At 40.4% G+C, this 19,827-nt stretch overlaps 2 protein-coding genes across 11 annotated transcripts in view; one reads left to right on the top strand and one right to left on the bottom strand.

The window, feature by feature from the left end:
• The window catches only part of SETD9 (SET domain containing 9), a 39,120-nt gene extending 35,684 nt beyond the window's left edge, over positions 1-3,436 (top strand). The window contains exon 6 of the mRNA XM_007486351.3: positions 2,628-3,436. Within this exon, the coding sequence (XP_007486413.3) occupies positions 2,628-2,631 (4 nt within the window). The 3' untranslated portion in view covers positions 2,632-3,436. The remainder of the gene's footprint in view (positions 1-2,627) is intronic.
• Positions 1-19,827, bottom strand: part of MIER3 (MIER family member 3) — a 66,532-nt gene that overhangs the window by 4,641 nt on the left and 42,064 nt on the right. For 8 of the 10 annotated variants that reach the window (XM_056824885.1, XM_007486345.3, XM_056824888.1 and 5 more), the window contains 7 exons: positions 13,550-13,684; positions 11,756-11,876; positions 10,764-10,849; positions 10,491-10,563; positions 6,966-7,117; positions 5,967-6,048; positions 3,880-3,974 (listed from right to left, as the gene is read on the bottom strand). In XM_056824885.1, coding sequence (XP_056680863.1) covers positions 3,880-3,974; positions 5,967-6,048; positions 6,966-7,117; positions 10,491-10,563; positions 10,764-10,849; positions 11,756-11,876; positions 13,550-13,684 — 744 coding nt within the window. The remainder of the gene's footprint in view (positions 1-3,879; positions 3,975-5,966; positions 6,049-6,965; positions 7,118-10,490; positions 10,564-10,763; positions 10,850-11,755; positions 11,877-13,549; positions 13,685-19,827) is intronic. The other 2 variants (XM_056824886.1, XM_056824884.1) reach the window with 1 other exon arrangement.

Below are 19,827 nucleotides of genomic sequence, written 5' to 3'. Positions count from 1 at the left end.
ACCAGACCTGCACTAGCTCTCACACTCGGCCCACGTGGATTCCACTCATGGAAAATCAAACCTGTCTGTTCTCTTTCGCAATGACCCCCTCACGTGTGTGCTTGTGAGTTTATCCTCAATCCAGCACTGACAGGTATCTTCTTCCACGTTCTTCTAACTTTTTAAAAAACTTAAGTTTAAAATTTTAGATTTAAATCACATCACATAGAGTTTATTATGGTCTATGGCAAAAGGGACCATCTGATCCTGCTATCTGTCCTAATACTTCTTGTCCTGGACTCCCCAAACAATTTGTGCCCTTGGGTTCATGATACATTGGGCTACTGTATGTAATCTCTTTCTAGGCCTTTCTTATCTCAAAGATTCCAAAGATCATCTTTTCTATTTTTTAACCGGTAGCATAGTTTTGATAATTACTATTCTATCGTCTGAGACTTGGTAATACTAATGCTTGTCTTCCCTCCACACAACCATGACTTTAACTTTTCATTTACTGATCTCATTATTGTAATTTTATTAATTTCTAGAAACTATCCACTTAGAATAACATGACGTCCATGGACTAATTTAGATATAATTTTTTATTTTGTTGGTAGAACCTAGCCATGAACACTAAATATGGTTTCCAATTATTTAGGGATTCCTTTATTTTTAAAGTAGTTCACTTATATATGTCCTAGATGTTTGACTAGCCTAATTTCCAGATGTTCAATGCATTTTGTATTTATTTTTAATGGGATTCTGGGTTTTGTTAGTATTTTACAAAAAGATATTGATTTTTGTGGATTTATTTCTTATCCTATTGTATGGGGGCTATTAATCATTTGTTAGTTGTTTTGACAATTTCTTTAGTTTGTTTCACAAGTAAGGCATCATACTGTCTGAAAAGAATATTTCCTTTTCCTTGCTGTTTATTCCTTTATCTTATCTTGTTAAGGTAGCATTTCTAATACTACTTCAAATGACAGTGGAGAAAAGAACATTCTTGCTTTTGCCATAAACCTACTGGGAAAGCTTCCAGTGTTTCTTCATTACAAATAATGCTAGCTCTTGGCTTTAGGTAAATGATTTTGGTATATGAAAGGCACTTTCATGTTTATGCTTTTTAGAGGTTTCCAAAAAAAAAAAAACCATAAATGAGTGCTGGATTTTGGTGAAAGCTTTTTCTAAATCCACTGGCACCGTTATGTGGGTTTTATTTATATGATCCATTAGGCTAATTTGAATCATAGGATTACAGAGTTAGAACTACAAGAGATCTTAGAAGTCATTTGGCCCAGCACTCTCATTTGATAGATTAGGAAAACTGAAGTCCATAGTTTTAAGGATTTGTCCTACATAACACAATGAGTAGCAGAGCTGGGATTCAAACCCAGGTCCTCTGCCTCCAAATCCAGCATTCTTTCCATTGCACCATGTCAGCCTTTTAAGTATTTCCTCATGTTGAACCATCCTTTCAATCCTAAAATAAATCCAACTTGATTATAACAATTTTTTTGGCACACTGCTATAATCCTTTGGCTAAAATTTTACTGTCAATATTAATTTGTGGTATTGGTCTATAATTCTTTCTGTTTTAGCCTTCCTCTACACTTTGGACATCAGAACCTTCTGTAAATCATAAAAAGTCAAGGGAACAAGCATTTGCTTAACAAATGTTAAGCACCTGCTCTGTGCCAGCCAATTGCTAAGCTTTGAGGATACAGAGAATGGGAAGGGAAAGGGTCTGTATTCCAGAAGCACATAAGCATTAATTTAACTTCTAACTCTTTTCTTTTTATTTTTACTGACTTGTCCTTCTTAGATTTCCTTTGTTTGAAGAGGCTACAGATTAAATGGATTGAAACAAATCTGGTTTCTCTTCTTTGATGTTTTATGGATCCTGACATACTCTGATATTCCTGGTCAATTTTGTGGTGATTTCCTATTTGTTAATAGATCTGAGACCTCATAGATGGGGGTACTCTCTCCGACAATGCAGACTGCAAACTATCCAGGCATGCCCATTCTATGGGACCCTTGTCCAAAATCTCCTCTACATGTGATTTAAGGTATGCATCCAACGATTATCCAACCTTTTCTCTCGAATTAGGTGGATATCAATGGGGCATTCAGGTTATCTATTATTTATTCCTCAATCTTATTATGTGACCAACTAATTTTCCCCCTGGTTGTCCATTTCTCTGATAATTTCCTTTATATGTCCTTTCTTTTGCGCAACTCTTCATTTGTAATGCACTGCCCTTTGGATAGTCCTGACCTTCAGTTCTTCAAAAGCCATGGTATTCCACAACTAGCCATTAAATAGCACTGGAACAATATTAGTGTTAAAAGATGGGCCTGTTTCAGAGAAGATTAAAGTAATTGAAGAGAGGGATACAATTTCCCAAAGGGAGTTCATCCTATTCTGGACCCCGCTTACCATCAATTTCCAGTGCTCAAGATTGGGTCTCTCTCTATTTGTATCAATATCTATGTAGATATAGCTATCTACACTTATACACACGTATTGATAGATGATCTGATCTTTCTATTTTTCCAGTCTCTCTACAGGTTTTTCAGTCACAACTTTCCTGGATGGATTCTTCCTTCTTTCCTCCTGTGTTTTATTCTTTTGTTATTTTCAGATGATGCAGGGAAGCTGGCTTTGGTACAGTTTTTCATACAGCCATGTTACTAGAAATCCAGCATTAGACTCTTCAAGCCAACAACCAAGTACAAAACTATACATTGATCTGCCCATCGAAGCATTTGAGAAGCCTGCCCTCCCTACAGAAAGCACACAGAGATCCAGTTCAACTAAATCCTTTACAACCTGGTTAGCAGCAAGTGTCTTTTCTGTAATTCTACTAACTATGAGGGGAAGACAAATGTAAATTAGATTTTGCTTTATGTGGCATTTTCTTCACAAATGACTAGGATAATAAATATAAAAGTATTGATAGCAGTTGTTTTTGTGGTGGCAAAGAAGTGGAATGTGAGGCAGTGCCCATCAAGTGGTGAATGAATGAACAAGTTAGAATATATGAATGTCACAGGACATTATGGTGTTATAGGAAATGATGAAAGGGATGGCTTCAGAAAGACCTGGGCAGACTTGCATGAACTAATGCAGTGAAGTTAGCAGGAGAACAACCTACATTGAAACCAACTGACAAAGACTTAGGAACTCTGATCAATACAATGATCCACCCAAACTCCAAAGGACCCGTGATATAAAATGCTATCCACATCCAGAGGGAGAACTAAAGAATTATGCATGCAGAATGAAGCATACCGCCCCCCTTTTCTTTAGTTTTCTGGTTCCCCCCCAGAACAGGGCTAATGGAGAAATGTGTTTGACAGGGTTTCATTTGTATAAAAGATAACTTATTTCTTGACTTCTTAGTGGGTGGGGGAGGTAGTAGAGGAAGAGAATTTTGAAATAAAAATTAAAACAAAAAATTTAAAGCTCCAAACTCAGGAAAGTTTAATTATCAGTCTTTCAGGAAATAAAGGGCTCATTGTTGAAGATCATTTGAGACTTGTACATGGCCAAAAGTCCTTGGGTGATTACAGAAATAAAGACTAAAAATCAGGCATCCCTCCTGGAAATACAGAACAAGTTACTGAATATTAAAGCTTATATGTTACTATAAATGCATACATGGAAAGCTATGTGAAAACAAGACCCATGCTTTTGATGGCATGAAGGGTGGATAGGTTGTGACACCTACACGTGAGTTCTGGGGGTGTTTAAAGAAAAATCAGAATGTGAATGATAAGGAAACAATCATCAGTTGATGCTTTTATCTGTTCTTGGCACTGTCTTGATAAATGACTTGCTTGCATAGATTGTATATTACTAAACTCCCTCTGTGGTCCCATTTGCATATTTACCTTATTCTTTTGTATAAGATGAAAATCTTTCCCATAAATCAGAAGAGCGTGCTCAAAATTTCTGCATTCTTCTTCTGTCCATGCTGTCATCTCTTCTGGAGAGCAAAGCAGAAAAAAAAAATTTTTGTAACAAATTATTTTATGTGAATTATTGACTCTCAAAACGATTTTACTATAAAAAGTTACAAAATCTAAGTTCCCAAAAGAGAAATCCTATCTTTTAGCATAGTTTAATTTAGGATCTTTACTGCTAACAAAGTCATAAAATATGCTAATGTTAAATTCTGGGCATACACACGTGCCATGATTTCCTTATGAAATGTTAGTTGAAGGAAGGACAGAATCGGTAAACCAAATTATTTTGCCAAATTTTGCTTTCATTCTTTCTATAACTCACTGCATTACAGACTTCAATCAAAAACACCCCTTCCAGGAACTCCAGTGTGTGCGAGGAGGGAAGAGGAACAGACTGCCTTGTTAGTTTGATACGGACGGCAAGATTCTGCTGAGGGTTCTGGGCCATTTTTGTCGAGGCTGGCTACCATATGGCACTCGAGAGCCGACCTAGGGGATGGACATCGCCCACGAGGGAGGCACTCTTCGAGGGCTAGCGCTCCTGAAGCACATTTACCAGAACTCAACAAAAGTCCCAATAGCATGCAGGGTGGCCACCAATTTGACAGTATGAGGCCACGAAAGGGCTGAAACAGAGAAGCCGTCGCAGAATCGAGACCCCCCACGGGACGGGGCACGTACGCCTTCACACAGGTTTGTCATCTTTTCCGCCAATAAACACTTATTAAGCACCTTCTAAGTGCACGGCGCCAAGACCTACAAGCAAACAGCAAAGCAGGAAAGAACGAGGTCTGAGCGATGACTGCCGCTCCCATAAAGCTCACCCAACAGAGGCACGTGCGCACACACGCGCGCACACACACACACACACACACACACACACACACACGCGCACACACACACCGATGTGACAGATTAGGAAGACCAATAAACAACCGTGCAGAAATGCCCATTAAGCCAAGTTCTGCTTTCCAGGGACTCCTTATGGCAATAAAAAACACGAGTGGGGCACACGGAGGCCGTTTCACACTGAGCTTCTTCAGCGCAGGGCCGGCTCTGGGGCTCGCCTTGCCTGCACGCTGAAGGTTCTTGATGAATGCGGACCAAGTTACATGCTCCGTTCCGTCCGAGACAGAACAGACTCGCTTTCCTATCCACTGTCCCACGTTGGCCCCTTGAATTCCGGTGAGTGCGTGGCAAGGACCCCACCACTCGATGCACACCCGCACTTGTGAGGTGCCTACTTAAGTACACTGTTCTGTGGAAGGCGCTGGCCAAAGGTCCGTCCTGGCTCCCTTGGGTTTCGCTTCCACCCCTGGGCCAGCACGTGCTGCTCCGCTTGGGCTCGGAACACGAGCAGGAATTTAAACTAGCAACAGACTAGCTTCTGGGTCAAAAATCACTGGATGCTCTTTTAAAGGCAGCTTGTGGCAGCTGAACTAGTTCAGTGGACCATCTCTAACTGCTCGTTCCAGCATACCATTTCTGGTTTTCCTATCTTCCCTCCACGTGACATGTTGCTTAGCATTACTGTGATTGCATGTTTCCATAGCACCTAAGGCACATGCATTCCATTTGTAAAATGGAAGCAAATAGGGAAGCAATGATTCTCAAAGATACAACGTAAAGCCTTCCTAAGGGGCATAGAAAACAAAACTAGAAACCAGTGCCCTTATGACAGTGCCATGCTTTAGCTTTTTGGCGTTCATAATCTGGCAGAAAAAAATGTTACTTTTGAAAACTCGTTTCTGATGTCTGATTTACTCTATAACTAATTCTTCAAGGAAATAGCAGTGAGAGTGACATTAAAATTTTATTTTGAAAATTTCTGATGTGAATAAAAATGAAGAACAGATGAAAATTAAAAGGAAAAAATCAATGATGAGAATCAACCATTAAACAATTTTCAGTGGATCTAAGCTACATTGTTTAGGGAGACCAAGAATAAGCGATGAACTCTTAGGAAGGGTCTCTGCTCCTCCCATCATCTCTTTCTCAGGGCTTTTTTTTACCTTGTGATGCTTTTCCATTGCTGCAGTATCTTTCAATGGCTTCCTTTACGTTGTGATTGCATTTGAGAAGTTCATATAGTGCCTAAACCAGTGAGGAAAAAAAAACCTGAATGTCAATCACATGAAATTTCTATTTAACTCTGCAATTAAGAAAAATTTGAGCATTTGCTCAAACTAACTTCAAAGGAAATTAGACTGAAGAAAATGAGCTTGAACTTTCTATCTCTTTACAGCAGTTATTCTGTCAAATTCTGCCCCGTCCTTTCATCTCTATGTCGGCTTTACAGACAAATTTAGGCAACTGAGAAAGCAAGTGGAGTTAGCTGGACTCTTGCTCTTCCAAATGCAACCAATCTCCTTCCCGCCCTTTTCAGGGAGAGCATCACGGCTGCTCCTCTCAGTGGCTCTGATGGTGACGGACTCCTTCAGAGATCCCTCCCTCCCCCAAGGATGAAGGCCAGGTCTAAGTAGGAGCGCTAATGGTGCCAGCCTCTGCATCCCGAGGGAAGGCGAAAACTGTAGCTCCCCATATTTATTTATATTCCAGATCGAGGAAGAAATAACAAGCAGCACTAAATAGCAGCATGGCTGCCAAAGACACAACCAGCTGAGGTCTCACGGAACACCAACTATTTACTTAAAATGTGAAACATGCCAGTTGTGAGAACTTTCCAGTTTATTGCTTGGAATTTATATGTGAATCTGAGTAAAGGTTTCTCTTTGTGTTGCCTCTAGCTGGTGACAACGAAATAAAAAGACGCGGTGGGGAGGGCTGCGAACGCGGCTTGAAAGGAAGAAGCCGGAAGCGCACTCTGGGAGCTTCCTAGTTATTTAAAGCTATCGCATGTTGAACGTGCAGACAGCATTTTCTCGGAGAAGGCCAATCCGAGAGAAACCAAGGCTCTATCATGCACAGGTCAGGGCACAGGCACTACTCAAAAGCAGCTGCTTTCCTAGGGGGACATGATGCATTCCAACAGAAAAGCGCCAAATACGTGCCTGCTCGTTATCCCTCGTGTGCGCGCCCTCAGAAGGCTTGTCCACTGGTTTTTCATTTCCAGTCCTTAAAGAGGTCTCCACAAGGTACTCTTTCACTTTGCTCTCCAGAACCACATCAGGAGTCCACAGTAATTGATCTTCATTTTCATACACTGTAAAGAAAGTGGGTTTGTAAAGAATGAATTCACTGAGGAAACAGGCAAACAAACTACTCCTTAGCTTACTTTATAGGAAATGGAACCAGAGGTGGCTGTCACCTAGTTCCTCTCACACTGGAAAGGCTTTCTCCACCATCAGGCGAGGCCTGCCAATGGCTACTCTGGAGAGTTCTGAGGGCGAGGTAGGAGAAACGCCAGGAAGACGCCTGGCGCTAGGCCGAGTCCCTGTCTATTTCATGGGACTCGGCTAACTTCTGTCTTGTGAAGAAACCTTTTTCAACAATGGAGAGTGGGAGAAACCATTTCACTGTCTGACCCTAGCCCTGCCTAACGGAGAAGCTGGACTATCTATTCCTTAAGAGGTCTATAACCTAAGCAGAAACACAGCCCAGACTCAGACTGCTATAAGGAGTCTCCTTAAAACTTTACACCTCAAACAACCCACATCTTTTCTGAAAGCAGTTATTGTTTCTGTTCAGAGACACAGGGGGAGAGTGGGATACCTTTTTCTGAATTTCCCCTCACAACGTTGAAAGTCCCCAATCTTTCCTCCAATTAGAAATCAGATGACCTAGTGTTTCCTTTTCATTAACTGGCCTTATTTGTCTTTAATGTGTAAAAGTCTGCCTCCCCATATCCAGGGTCCTAAATCGAAGGGGGGGAGGATTGGCCCAGATCAGTTAGGCAACTGGAATACTTTACTTAATACGGCAAAATGTTCCAAAACATGAACCTTCATTTCCTCAGGCAAATCAATGTTCACACACCACAAAAGGTTTCTCATCTTCTTACAAGAGTGAGGGGAATACCTCTCAGACTTCATGAAAATCTCAATAGGAACCCTTATAATATACAATAATAGAATACAAATAAATTGAAAATTCTCAGCTGAATTCCCTAGAAATTTGTGTCTTGTGAAATCACTGGGAAAATGAGAGACCCCACAGATGCTAATAAATCTACCAGGGTTTAAATACTCAAGGAAAGTAGATTTCTCCTTCCCTGAGGTTTTCCCCAGTCTTAAAAACTTCGTTGAAATTCAGATGTGCTGAAGTCTCACTCTTGTTAGAGCTCCCTAAGAAAAGCCAGTGCAATGACCTGACACAACTGTCAGACCACAGCCGTAAAGGATATCATCACCGCCCTTAAGAGTACTTCAAAGTGAGCAGGTAGTAAAGTAGGTTGACGGATTTTCACATGCAGCTTGTAGAATGAACTGCATGGCTTTCCGTGCAAGTCCAGCCTCCCGGAGAATGAAGGTAAAACAAGGAAATCAAAGAAAGCTGGGGGAATGTCACTTCTGACTTTTGGACAGAAAGTCAGTCTCCTGTGACCCTCGAGAACAGCTAGAGTCTGACACAAAAGCCACCCTGCAGCTTCTGTCAAGGCAGCTTTCCTCAACCACGTTGGAGCAGGAGAAGAAAAGCACGTCACCAGTGGCTGATGATGAAGATCCTGACTCTAAGACAGTCATGCTCCACTGATCTAAATGTAATCCTGGCTAGCAGGCAGGGTCTGGAAGCGAGGGTGAAAAAGGAAGATTTTCCTCCTCCTTCTCTATCCTCCGGACTCCTGTGCTCAGTGGTGTGTTATTTTTGATTTCCCGAGTTCAAAGGGGAAAAACAAATCAAGCTCATGGAAATAGCACTAAATAAGATACAGAAATATATCTTTATTTCCCATGATCTTACTCCAAAATTAAAATCATTCATCCCTTATTGTGTTGCCACTTTTTAAAAAAACTCTCACCTTCCACCTTAGAGTCAATACTGTGTATTGGCTCCAAGGCAGAAAAGTAGTAAAGACTAGGCCATGGGGGTGAAGTGACTTGCCCAGGGTCACACAGCTGGGAAGTGTCTGAGGCCAGATTTGAACCCAGGACCTCCCATCTCTAGACCTGGCTCTCAATCCACTGAGCCCTCTAGCTGGCCCTTTGTATTGCCACTTTTAAAACAAGTCTGCAGTCTGTACATATTCTGATGGGTACCTAGCAGGTGCTATGCTAGATGGTGGGCTTCCAAAGATGAAAACGGCCTCTGCCAAATGTTCTGAACTATGCGAGGGCTAAAATGAACTGGGTCATGTATAATAATTTGGCGAATTTCCCTGATGGGAGGGAGGGCTACCATGCTGCCCAAGCAGAGATCAACCCACCCAGGCCAGAAAAACCGAGGTTAAAACTTCCATATTGATCAGCACTAGCACTGGTCTGGGAGTAGCTCTACTGGGCTTCCAAGAGAAAGGAAAAAGGAACAGCTATAGCATTTATGCTTGAGCAGCAGGATGGCAGTCAGCAAAAAGCACTCAACTGCTGTTGGCAAGTCTAAATGGAAGATCTGACCACCCCCATGAGAAGTAAAGCCCCTCAGGACGAGAAGCAACAAAGGCCATGGAAGCTAACCCATGCCTAAAAAGGAATCTCTCCTGCCACACTCACTCTCAGCTGGGAAACATTTTTGAATAATTCTCCGGGTTAGGAAGATTTTTCTTACTTTTAAATGGAAATCTGCCTCTAAGAAAACGTTTGCATTTTCAGTGCTTAGTTCTACCTCTTGTGGTCAAAGAAAGGAAGTCTAAGTCTTCTTCTACAGGACAACTTTTCAGATATTGAAAGCAGTGATTCAATTCCTCTTTGCTTCACTCGCCATTTCCCAAAGTCTTCTCTTCCCCCGGCAAAATGTTCTCTATTCCTTCCAGTGATTCTGGCCTGGCCTGGCCTTGAAACCCTGGACTATGCTGAACGTCCTGCTCTGGACCCGCTCCCGGCTCCATTATGGGGCAGCAAGTAGATTTGCCCGTTCTTTCCTTTGCAAGGGTCTCTTCCTTCACAAGGACTCAGAATCCAATGGAAAGGCCACAGCCACAACATTCTCATGACCTGAAGATGATTCGAACCGGCCATTTTCTAACAGAGAGCGACTGTGGAGAACTTCTGTGGTACTAATGACGTTTGTGGCTCCACCCGGGCAGAAAGGCAACACTCTATGGGGTAATCAGGTTTTGAGGGTTTCGTGAGGTCCATGTGGTGGACACTTTCCATAATGTCCAGACAAATCTAGTCTTGGTTCAAAGAAAAGCTTCTCAAGAATGAGAAATTTCCAAGAGTGAAACGGGACGGTCCCAAGAGGTCCTGAGAGCATTGGGGGAAATCGCGTAGAGGGAATTCCTGGCAGCAAGGTCAGACAGGATGGTCCCTGATGTCCCGCCCCCCCCCGTGCCATTCTGTAACTACCTCGACACAGCCACATACCACTGACCGGATTACCTAGCATCGCTTGTTCTACTTCTGTGGCACTTGGGCCGCTTTCTCTCTAGAAAGCTTCAGAGGGGTGAATCAAGAAAACCCCTTCAAAATGCAGAGCCTTACCCTTCTCATGACCGATGTACTTTCCAAGATAGGGTGGAATTTCGGCTTGATATTGTAAACCCACCATTATTTCCTAAAAGACAGGGGAGGAGGAAAAAAAGAGATTAGTGTTATGCTAAAAATAAATATTCACTACCAAATAAATATCACTAACTTAAGAAATACAATTTCACACAGTTCAAAAAAGAGAAATTTCTATTTTTTTAAAGAAACTAGCTAAAAAAAGCACTCTAGAATAAGTGGTCTGAGGGGATTACTGGTCATTCCATTTACCTTCCTTAAATCTTCAGATGAATTACCAGCATCTGCTTCAACATCTTCACCCTCTGATTCTTTATCACCATCGTAAGTTGTGTTAGCTTTACATATACCAGAAAAACGAGAAAGAAAGTTAATTCATCAGTTTAGAAGGAGCTCATGGACAATAACACAAAAGCACAAAATGTTCTGACTCTAGTAAATTAAAAGTATGCCTTTATATATTAACTAACACAGGACATTAAACATGCCAAGAAAAAGCATTATGTTCTTATAACAATAGAAACCTAATGCTGTGCAACTATGTATATATTTTTGTAAAATTAAAATTAAGCCTGCATAATGATATTTATTTAAAATTTAGAGCACTCTAAATTCTGCTTATTATAACCCAGAAACGAAGACACCTACTATTAGAAACACCGTTATGCCCCTCAGAATAATGTTATCTCTAACTCTTTACAAAAACAGCTGGATAACTCAAGTTAATTTTTTACACTTTGATATAAGGCAAGCCAGATAATTTTACACTCTATCTGAGGAAAGACATAAGGGATATTGGCGCCATTTCCATTCTAAGGCTTAGTCAATGCTTTTGAGCTTTGATTTTCTCCAACTTGTAATGCCAACAATAATAAAAATATCTTTTTGAACATCGAAGGGTTTTCAAAATCAACGTAGCAAGAGGGCTTTTCTGCACCAACAAAAAACTTCTGTGAAATTTCATGGTTGAACTAAGACTAGTTACCATAGCAACAGATGAGTCTGAGGACAGAAACATAAAGCTAATACAGCGAGACTAGGTTAATTTATTTATTTTAAAAGGCATCATATTTTTCCTATGCCATGACAAAAAAATAAAAGATTTGAATTATACCACTAGCATTTGGATGGAATTTGAGTAGTCATTTAAGAATATTCTGAATGTAAAGCTATGAAACCCAAGAAAATATCATTAACCTACAGCAATAAAGTTATAATTAACCAATAATTATTCATTTTCCTACATCTTAAAGGCCGAGGGAAGAAATCCGTAGCTTCGTGTGAAGTCACTGATGGTGTTAGATCATCAGCAGAAGACTGCGTTTCTTCATCATCACCAGACAAGAGGTCTTTTGCTATTTCCTCCTACATGAAAAAGGCAGACTAGAGTTAGAAGGGAGCAAATGTCATTAGAATTTTCAAAATCACCTCTTAAAACATCATCTTCTGTACAAATTAAGAATTGCTTGAAACTAACTAGGCTTTGAAAAAAGAGGATTACAAATTCTCCTGCAGTCTTGGTCCTAGAACTGTACCTATGATCTCAACTGAAGCCTGAATATTTCACCAACTTACTATATGAAAACTGAACGGCAGTATTCTTACTCTGCTGAATCGGTGAAAATGCAGAAAGTAAGCCTGAAGCAGTAAACTGATTTTTAAGATGGACTTCCATTAGAAACAATACCTAACACACAAACAGGAAATGAAAATTGCCAAAAATCACCAAAAGATTATGAACTGAAAAGGGGGGGCGGGGGGGGGGTCCTCCTATGTAGATGTTTTAAAAACCCATGAAATAAAAGAGTTGCCCTTATTCCTTATCTTCACATGACATGACTTCTACCTTATACTGTAGTTTGAAGATTTATCAGACTACAGAAAATAGCTAGCCAACCCCATATATCTGAGGCCCAACTGTAATCCCCTTTGGATATTAAAAACCTGATGAGTTCCTATCAATTACCTTTAACTGTATTTAATTCAATACTTCAATGGTACCATTTAAGACTTTAACTTCTTTATAAACACAACACAAGTAATCTGTACCTTTAAAAACACAGAATTATGAAGTAATAGCCTTATTAATGGACAGGACAAATTCAAATGATAAATATTACTAAAAGCTTCATTAATGAGGTAAAAATAACCCAGGAAACTTGGGGTGTGAATTCTTTTTCCTCTTTCTTCCTCTGTATACAGATGACAGTTCTTGTATTTTGATACACTGAGAAGAGGGATGCTATTTCTGCCTCTCTTTAGAATGTCCTTTGTGCACTAAGGTAATCTAGGCAGCATCTCCCCTATTTCTAAGCAACTAAATCAAGAACATTTTAGGCCAGTGGCTATTATGGGGGGGGGGGGGGCTGTGTCCTGTTGGAAACACTAAGAGGCACTTGAATCTGAGCGAACACCAACATCTCCTACTTTGGGGCAAGAATGTCACTGATCCAAAGCTGAATGCGCTGGATCTTTAACTTGCCCAAACCCCTTCACCTGGGTTAAAAGTTGTATTCCCAGAGGGCATGTTCATTTCGGTTATCACCATACTTGGGTTTCTTTAAGACCATCAATTACAGATGTATCTAAGCTTAGCTACATTGTACCTATCATAATGAAGCCCAAGCCATGAGTGAATTCACAAGCTCAAGTTGAATTGTATAAATAATTACTGTCTATAAATTATTTGTGACCCAAAAAAAAATTCATCGATCAACAAGTAGGAAGTACCAACTATGTTGCAGGTATTGTGCCAGGTGCTAAGGGATACAAAGACAAAAGTGAAATAGTCGTTGCCCTCAAGGAACATGCATTCTTATTTAAGATGAACAACTATATAATAAGCAACACTAGAATGTAAGTTCCTTGAGGACAAGGGCCATTTTACTTTTGTTTGTAGCTTCAGTGTCTTAACACAGTACCTAGTCAAATGAAGCTGAACGGATCATATCCATATAAATGAAAAACAGCCAAGAGACAAAGATCATCAATTTTTAAAGAAATTTAAATGATGCTACCTAGACCTAGTGTCAGCGTACCTTGTCCAGTGTCATATCTGGTAGTTCATCTGCAAGTTCACTTGGGGAGCTATTTGCACTGGAACCTGCTATTCCTGGAATTGCCGATTCATAGCCATAGAATGCCAGCAAATCTTCCAAAGGCATATTTCCCTCCTTGTAAAGCAAAAATAAAAACAACACATATGGATTCTGCAAAGACAGTCCACTACTGAATCACAAATGAACAAAATATCTTTACTATTTATTTAGCACATGATAAAAATCACAGAAACAAACTATGTGATTTAGAGGGCATCAAAAGAACAAAATCATTCACTACAGTTGAGGTGAAAGTATTATAATTTCAATAAAGCTACAGTGGTTTTAGTTGACGAGTTCAATATACTATTGCAGAGAAGAATGCAATAAAAGAAATTCCTCAACTAGTGGTTTTTGGTATGGAGGCCTGTCATTTTATATTTCACTTCAAAGATGACTCTTGTTAGTTCCCATTGAACAGTTGCTTAAGGTGCCACTGGCTTAGAGCGCTTCAGATTTTCTCCTAATTGTCACTGGCATTATATGAATTTCTCTGATTAGAAAATGTCCAGCTGAAAAATGCTGCTGAAAGTTTACTAACAAATCTTGCTCGGCTATTATATGAACGAAAACATTTTCATGTTACTGATGTGAAACTACAGTTGTCTGATGCAGAGTTCTCTCCGATCACCTACTGAAGCTGACTCGACCCTCCACCTTGAGTCTCTCTTCCTAATACTCCTCCTACCTCTCTGTTTGTCCTCTTTGCGTATTCTCTCCTGTCACAGTAGTGTAAGAGTCTTTCAATACTCCGTTCGTGGTCCTCTCCCGTACTTGCACATCAGTCCTAACGTCTCTCCGGGGTTTCTGGCCCCCATTTCCAACTAGACTCTCCACTTGTATGCATCATCATTCCTTAAACTCAACGTGTTCAAAACTTAACTTATTACTACCTTCCTCCAAATATCTTCCCTCTCCTAACTTCCATAGTTCTGCCGAAAGCCCCATCATCCTCCCAGTCAGACTCATAACCTTAAATGGAAACAGGGAAAGAATGGATTGGAGAGGAGGAGATGCTGCAGACGTTTGTGCAACTATTTGAGGAAAGACGTGCTTATGGAGAGAAGTCTGTGACAGAGAACACTGTCCAAGACATCTTCTCATGTATGGCCTCTGGAAGGAAGATGGGACACTAATAACCTCGTTGGCCAGACTTGAAGAATGACGCTCTTGGGAAGCCTGATGAGAACACTGATCCGTGTCGCTGTGGGGCCTCAGTCAGGGCCAGACACTAACCTACCACCATGAGAGCAAAAGACGTGAAGCCGAGCTGTGGGCTGGTATATACATTCTGTTATAAACGGTAGAGATGGACAGGTGCAGGCTGGAGGCCCTCGAGAAGCGATGCTCAGCCCTGGGCCCCCAGAGAGCCACATCTTTTCTACCAATCGAGATTCCAGTGGAAAAGTCAGCAAGCAAACATCTCTCTTAAGCGGCATTAATAGGCATGGTACAAAGGCTCGAGTTCAGAACTAGATGTGGTCATGCTGGATTGAATGTCAAGGGTTTTGGGAATATTCACGGTTAGTAAAAGCCCCTGGTGACTATTCAATCTGCTGAGCTTCTTTGGGTCCATTTCTGAATCCTGTGCATAGCTCTTACAAACTCTAGTCTCGTGGAATACGCAGTGCCTCCCGTCCCTCTGGACTCTGCACACTGGCTTCTCCCACGTCATCAATTTCTTCCTGCCCATCCCTTTTGGTCCGCCCTTCTCCTCAGCCATAATCCCTCTTCTCTCCCTAAGCCCTATATAGAATCCATTTCTAAGTCCTGTCAATTCTAGCCCTGCAAGTATCTTCAGGCTCATGACTTGTAACTAAACAATTCTACCATAATTCTACATGCTTCCTTTGCCCGTGAAGGACCCTCCCCCACCTCACATCCCTTCCAAAATAATCTTACTACTACAAGGGTCTGATCACAGATGGACCTCTTGGCTCAAAATCCAACAAGTGGCTTCTCAATGTCTCTACACTAAAACATAGGCCTGTCCTTCCATTCAAAGGCCCCCATTGTCCGTACACAAACTATTTCCCAGACTCGCATCACACCATTCTCCTTCCCAGGTTCATAATGTAAAGTGCTGGCCTCAACCTCACTGTTCCTCCACTCCATCCTGTGCACGGCTTCTTGTGCATCTGCCCCATCTGTCCCAAGGCCCAACTTACATGCCACCTTTCCCTCATGAAAGCTCCCAAGAGAACCCCCAAAGGCAATGACTCACCCCTCCCCATAGCTCTCTCTCTCTCTGCATTCACTGTCCCCTGATTAGTATCAGCTCTTTGGATCGCTCTTCCCTACTAGACTGTGAGTTTTTTTAAAACAGTCCTTTCTCTTCTTTGTATCTTGAGTGTCTAGCACAGAGTCCTATGCTGAGAGTTGCTTAGCAAATATGTGAACTGAAATAAATTTACTATCATCCTTGAAACAAGATGGCACTGACGTACAGCAAAGGGAAGTCACTTGTCTGAAGTCACAAAAATCAGCGTTGATTCTGACAATGTCACTCTCAGTCGCTGCTATCCTTCAGGCACTGAGCCACACTCATCTAAATTATTTTGAAGCTGTCCTATTTTATTGCAACTAGAAATCATTTTGAAACTATTACCTAATTGTAGACAGTTGTTTCTTCATTAAATAGTTTTAAAGGCACATCAAACCGAACTTGTATTTGCTCTGTTTCCTTAGTTACTATTTTAACTCAAACATAGAAAGAGATGCATCGTCCAGGGGTTAGGAAAAGTACAGTGGAAAAGCTCTCATTTTAGAGTCAGAGGACTTGGCTCTTAATCTTGTTGCTGCTGTTTATGCCTGAGTGACCTTGGGTAAGTTACTTCCTCAGTGACCCTTCGTTCTCTCATCTGCAGATTGAGGAAGGTGGACTAGATTACTTCTCGGGTCCCTTCCAGTCCTCAAACTAAGATTCTCTTTTAACTAACTTGTGTGTAATTGATGGCAACATTTATGACTAAATTCCAAACAAATTTCACCCACCTGATTTAATAATATACATGTCTTTGTGCGTCAGAATCTATATGTGATTCTGAAAAGTGTGTTTATTGGCTTATGTATTTTTGTACGTATGATCTAAAGAATACTGTCCATTTTGAGAACTAATCATGATACAGATTGAAAGGATTCTGATTTCTGACTAGCAGACATATCAAAGGCATCTAGAGTGGGTACGGTTAAAATGCAGCACAATCTGGTATTCTTAAAAAACCCGCTAAGCACTACAGAGTCAGAGAGAGAAAAGTTGTTTTAATCTATTGGGCAGTTACTCAATACAGAAATTTTACCAGTCTAGAGCTGAAGCAGTTTGGTACTTAAAACTAAATGAGTTTATCCACAGTGAATCAGTAGCAGAACCAAAGATTTTTAATAAAGTTTTCTATTCCAGGGCCTCACATGCCTTTTTTTAAGGCATTTTATTAACTCCAATTTAATTTTAAATGTTCCATTTCCTAATTATGTAATTTACTGGTTTTCACTGATCTTAAAAAGGCTTGAAGAATTTTTCTTCAATGAATCTGTCTGCTGAATTCAACAATTATATAGATTTTTAAAAATGAAAACCTCCCGTAAAGACTTTAATGGCAGAATTAAGAACATTTTAAATTCATGCTTTAAAATGAAAGAGTATTCAAATGACAGGAACAACATTGAAGCAATACGTATGCGTTTAGTTGGTTTAACTCCTCTCTGACCAAACCTTTACAAGAGCCATAAAGAGGTTCGACTATTAATGTTCCTGATAACACTTTTCTGCTTCTTGTTATCTACAGAAGACACTTAAAATGATGCTGAACTCAAAAAGAGTGACAAATAGTAATGAATTGGTCATGAATAGTCAAAAATGTATTAAACATGTCACTGTTATAAAACTGTTGATGCTAAAATATAAAAACAAACTTATAAGAATGTCACGTGTATAAAGCTACTGAACAAAGTATAAACAGTGCTTTCTTATCATTTTTATGCCTCTACCTCTACTATTCTATTTCTCCCATGAAAGTCCTACTGCAATGGCTCATGGTGGCTTGGAAGTGCCTAATGAAGTTCTAGAAGGTCCAGGGGCTGGGGGTTGGGAGAGTGAGGGGGAGGCATTAACCAAAGGCCTGCTAATTATCTATTGTCAAAGGACTAGTCCAGCTAAATTTAAAACTTTTCCAGTAGACAGGCAGCAGGGAGATGTTTTTTTAATCCAAATCAACCCTAAAAGACCATCTATTTAATTATAGAGGGGTTTCAATCCGAATTAATGAAGGAAGTATCCATACCAGTGAAATGACAGATTCTTGAATTATCTAGTCTGTTTATCTTTATTTAAAATTATTGATAAAAACCCACTAATTCTTCATAATCAAATATCCTTTGAAAATATCCAAGTTTGAGAAAGTCCTACTGATCTGGCACTGTGTGTCTGCCTTAGCTCCAACCAATAAAGCTCTCTATCTGCTTTCTGCTATCCCCAATCTCCAGCAGGGAGAGACCAAAATCAACTGGGCACAGAAAGATAAATATCTCCATGGGCTTGGAGTTTGGGGTTTTTTGATCTACGAACCTCACGGTACATATCAGTGCATATCAGCGCAGAGTAGATAACTTATTAGTGGGAATTTCCAAATAAAATGAAAATCATGGAGGTGGCATCATGTTCTGCTCTGTGAATGGCTAAATGGAAATAGAACAGTTAACACTGTAAGCTAAGAGATTATGTCCTATACTGCTTTGGATCCCCGATCTAGCACATACTGGGAACTCTGTTATTCAAAATGGTTTTCTCCTTTAACTCTTTAAATGAATACTTTTTCCTTTAACTTTGTAAAAGGTTCATTAAAACATAGGTCAAACCAGTTGTTGAAGTGGACCCTGCAGAAATAAGACTGCCTTCCCACCTAGGAACCTAAACTAACAGTGTGGAAACTCCCTACATAAGCACAGAACAAATAAGACATCCCAGACAGAAGACATCAATGATGTCTTCGCTCATGGACAGAGATGTGATTTAAACTTCAAGCTTCCCGATTCCAAGTTTAATGCTTTATCCACTACCTCGTGTAATCTACAGGAGGATCGTTGACCTGGTTTTAAAAAATGGTGAGCTTTGACATTTAGGGTATTAACTTCCTATCTTAAGCATTCCAAGATTTAATATCAATTTATACATGTAAATTTTTGGACCAAAAAAACCCCCAACTCCACTGTAATCTTCTAAAGAAAAGCTGCAGGAAGAGCATGATTATAAATCTATGTAACACAACACTGAAAAACGAGAATGAGCCATTGTGAAAAAACACTCAGTCACAGAAAAGAGTTCTGATAAAATTTCAATGATTTCACACTATTTCAAGACTTGAAACTTAAATATAAGAAATTTGCCTCCATTATTTTCTGTCTGGGAGGAATGGATTGTCCTCAACGGTATATAAGTATATCTAAGACAGAAATCAACATATTACGGGTCAGACTGTCAAATTTGGGAGGTTATTGCCCGATACCATGTGAAAGACACTTATATTTTCCCCCTTGCCCCTCCGACTGCTGCTCCTTAGGTCAAGCAGAGCATGCTGATTTCTAACTGTGTGAGACTTCAATTGCGACCCTGGCCACCTGATTCTCAACTTTATGCTATGGCTCTGCTGCCATGGGCCAGAGCTACTTAATCCCGTGGCTCACCAACACTTCTAGAAGCACCTAAATACTTTTGAAACACAGTGAGCAGCTAGCCTGACCAAGGTCCAAAGCTGATTTGCAGTAAAGAAGTTCAACAGGTAGTTGAGTATTTGCTCTCATCAACTCCATCACCAAATACTGTGTCGCATTCTACCCAGCTTTCCAGTAGGGAATAAACAAAAGAGAATTTCCTTCTTCTCCTATCAGAGCATTTCTTAATAGTTATAACCCCAAATTTCCAGCTTACTTTGCTTTCATGGGAAATGAGTAATGAGTATGTATCTTCAAACATCTGCTCAAACTTCAGATTTGTCAATAAAATATAGGAACTAAACACACCGAACTACATCTGTGCAGTGGGACAGGAGACAGAACCTGAGGTTCTCTGCCCTGCCCAGAGCTGACCTCAGACGGACAGAGGCCTCTGAATTTCTAGAGGGTAATAATCCTGCCTCCTCAGGCCAGAGGGCTATCTGGAAGATAAATGATGAAAACACACGAAGTCCTTTGAATTCTAGGAGAAGGGTGCTACATAAATCCTG

Source organism: Monodelphis domestica, chromosome 3 (genome assembly GCF_027887165.1).
Source record: "Monodelphis domestica isolate mMonDom1 chromosome 3, mMonDom1.pri, whole genome shotgun sequence".
NCBI lineage: Eukaryota > Metazoa > Chordata > Mammalia > Didelphimorphia > Didelphidae > Monodelphis > Monodelphis domestica.
The sequence above is the reverse complement of the archived record's forward strand: the minus strand, read 5'-3'. Positions and strand labels throughout refer to the sequence as shown.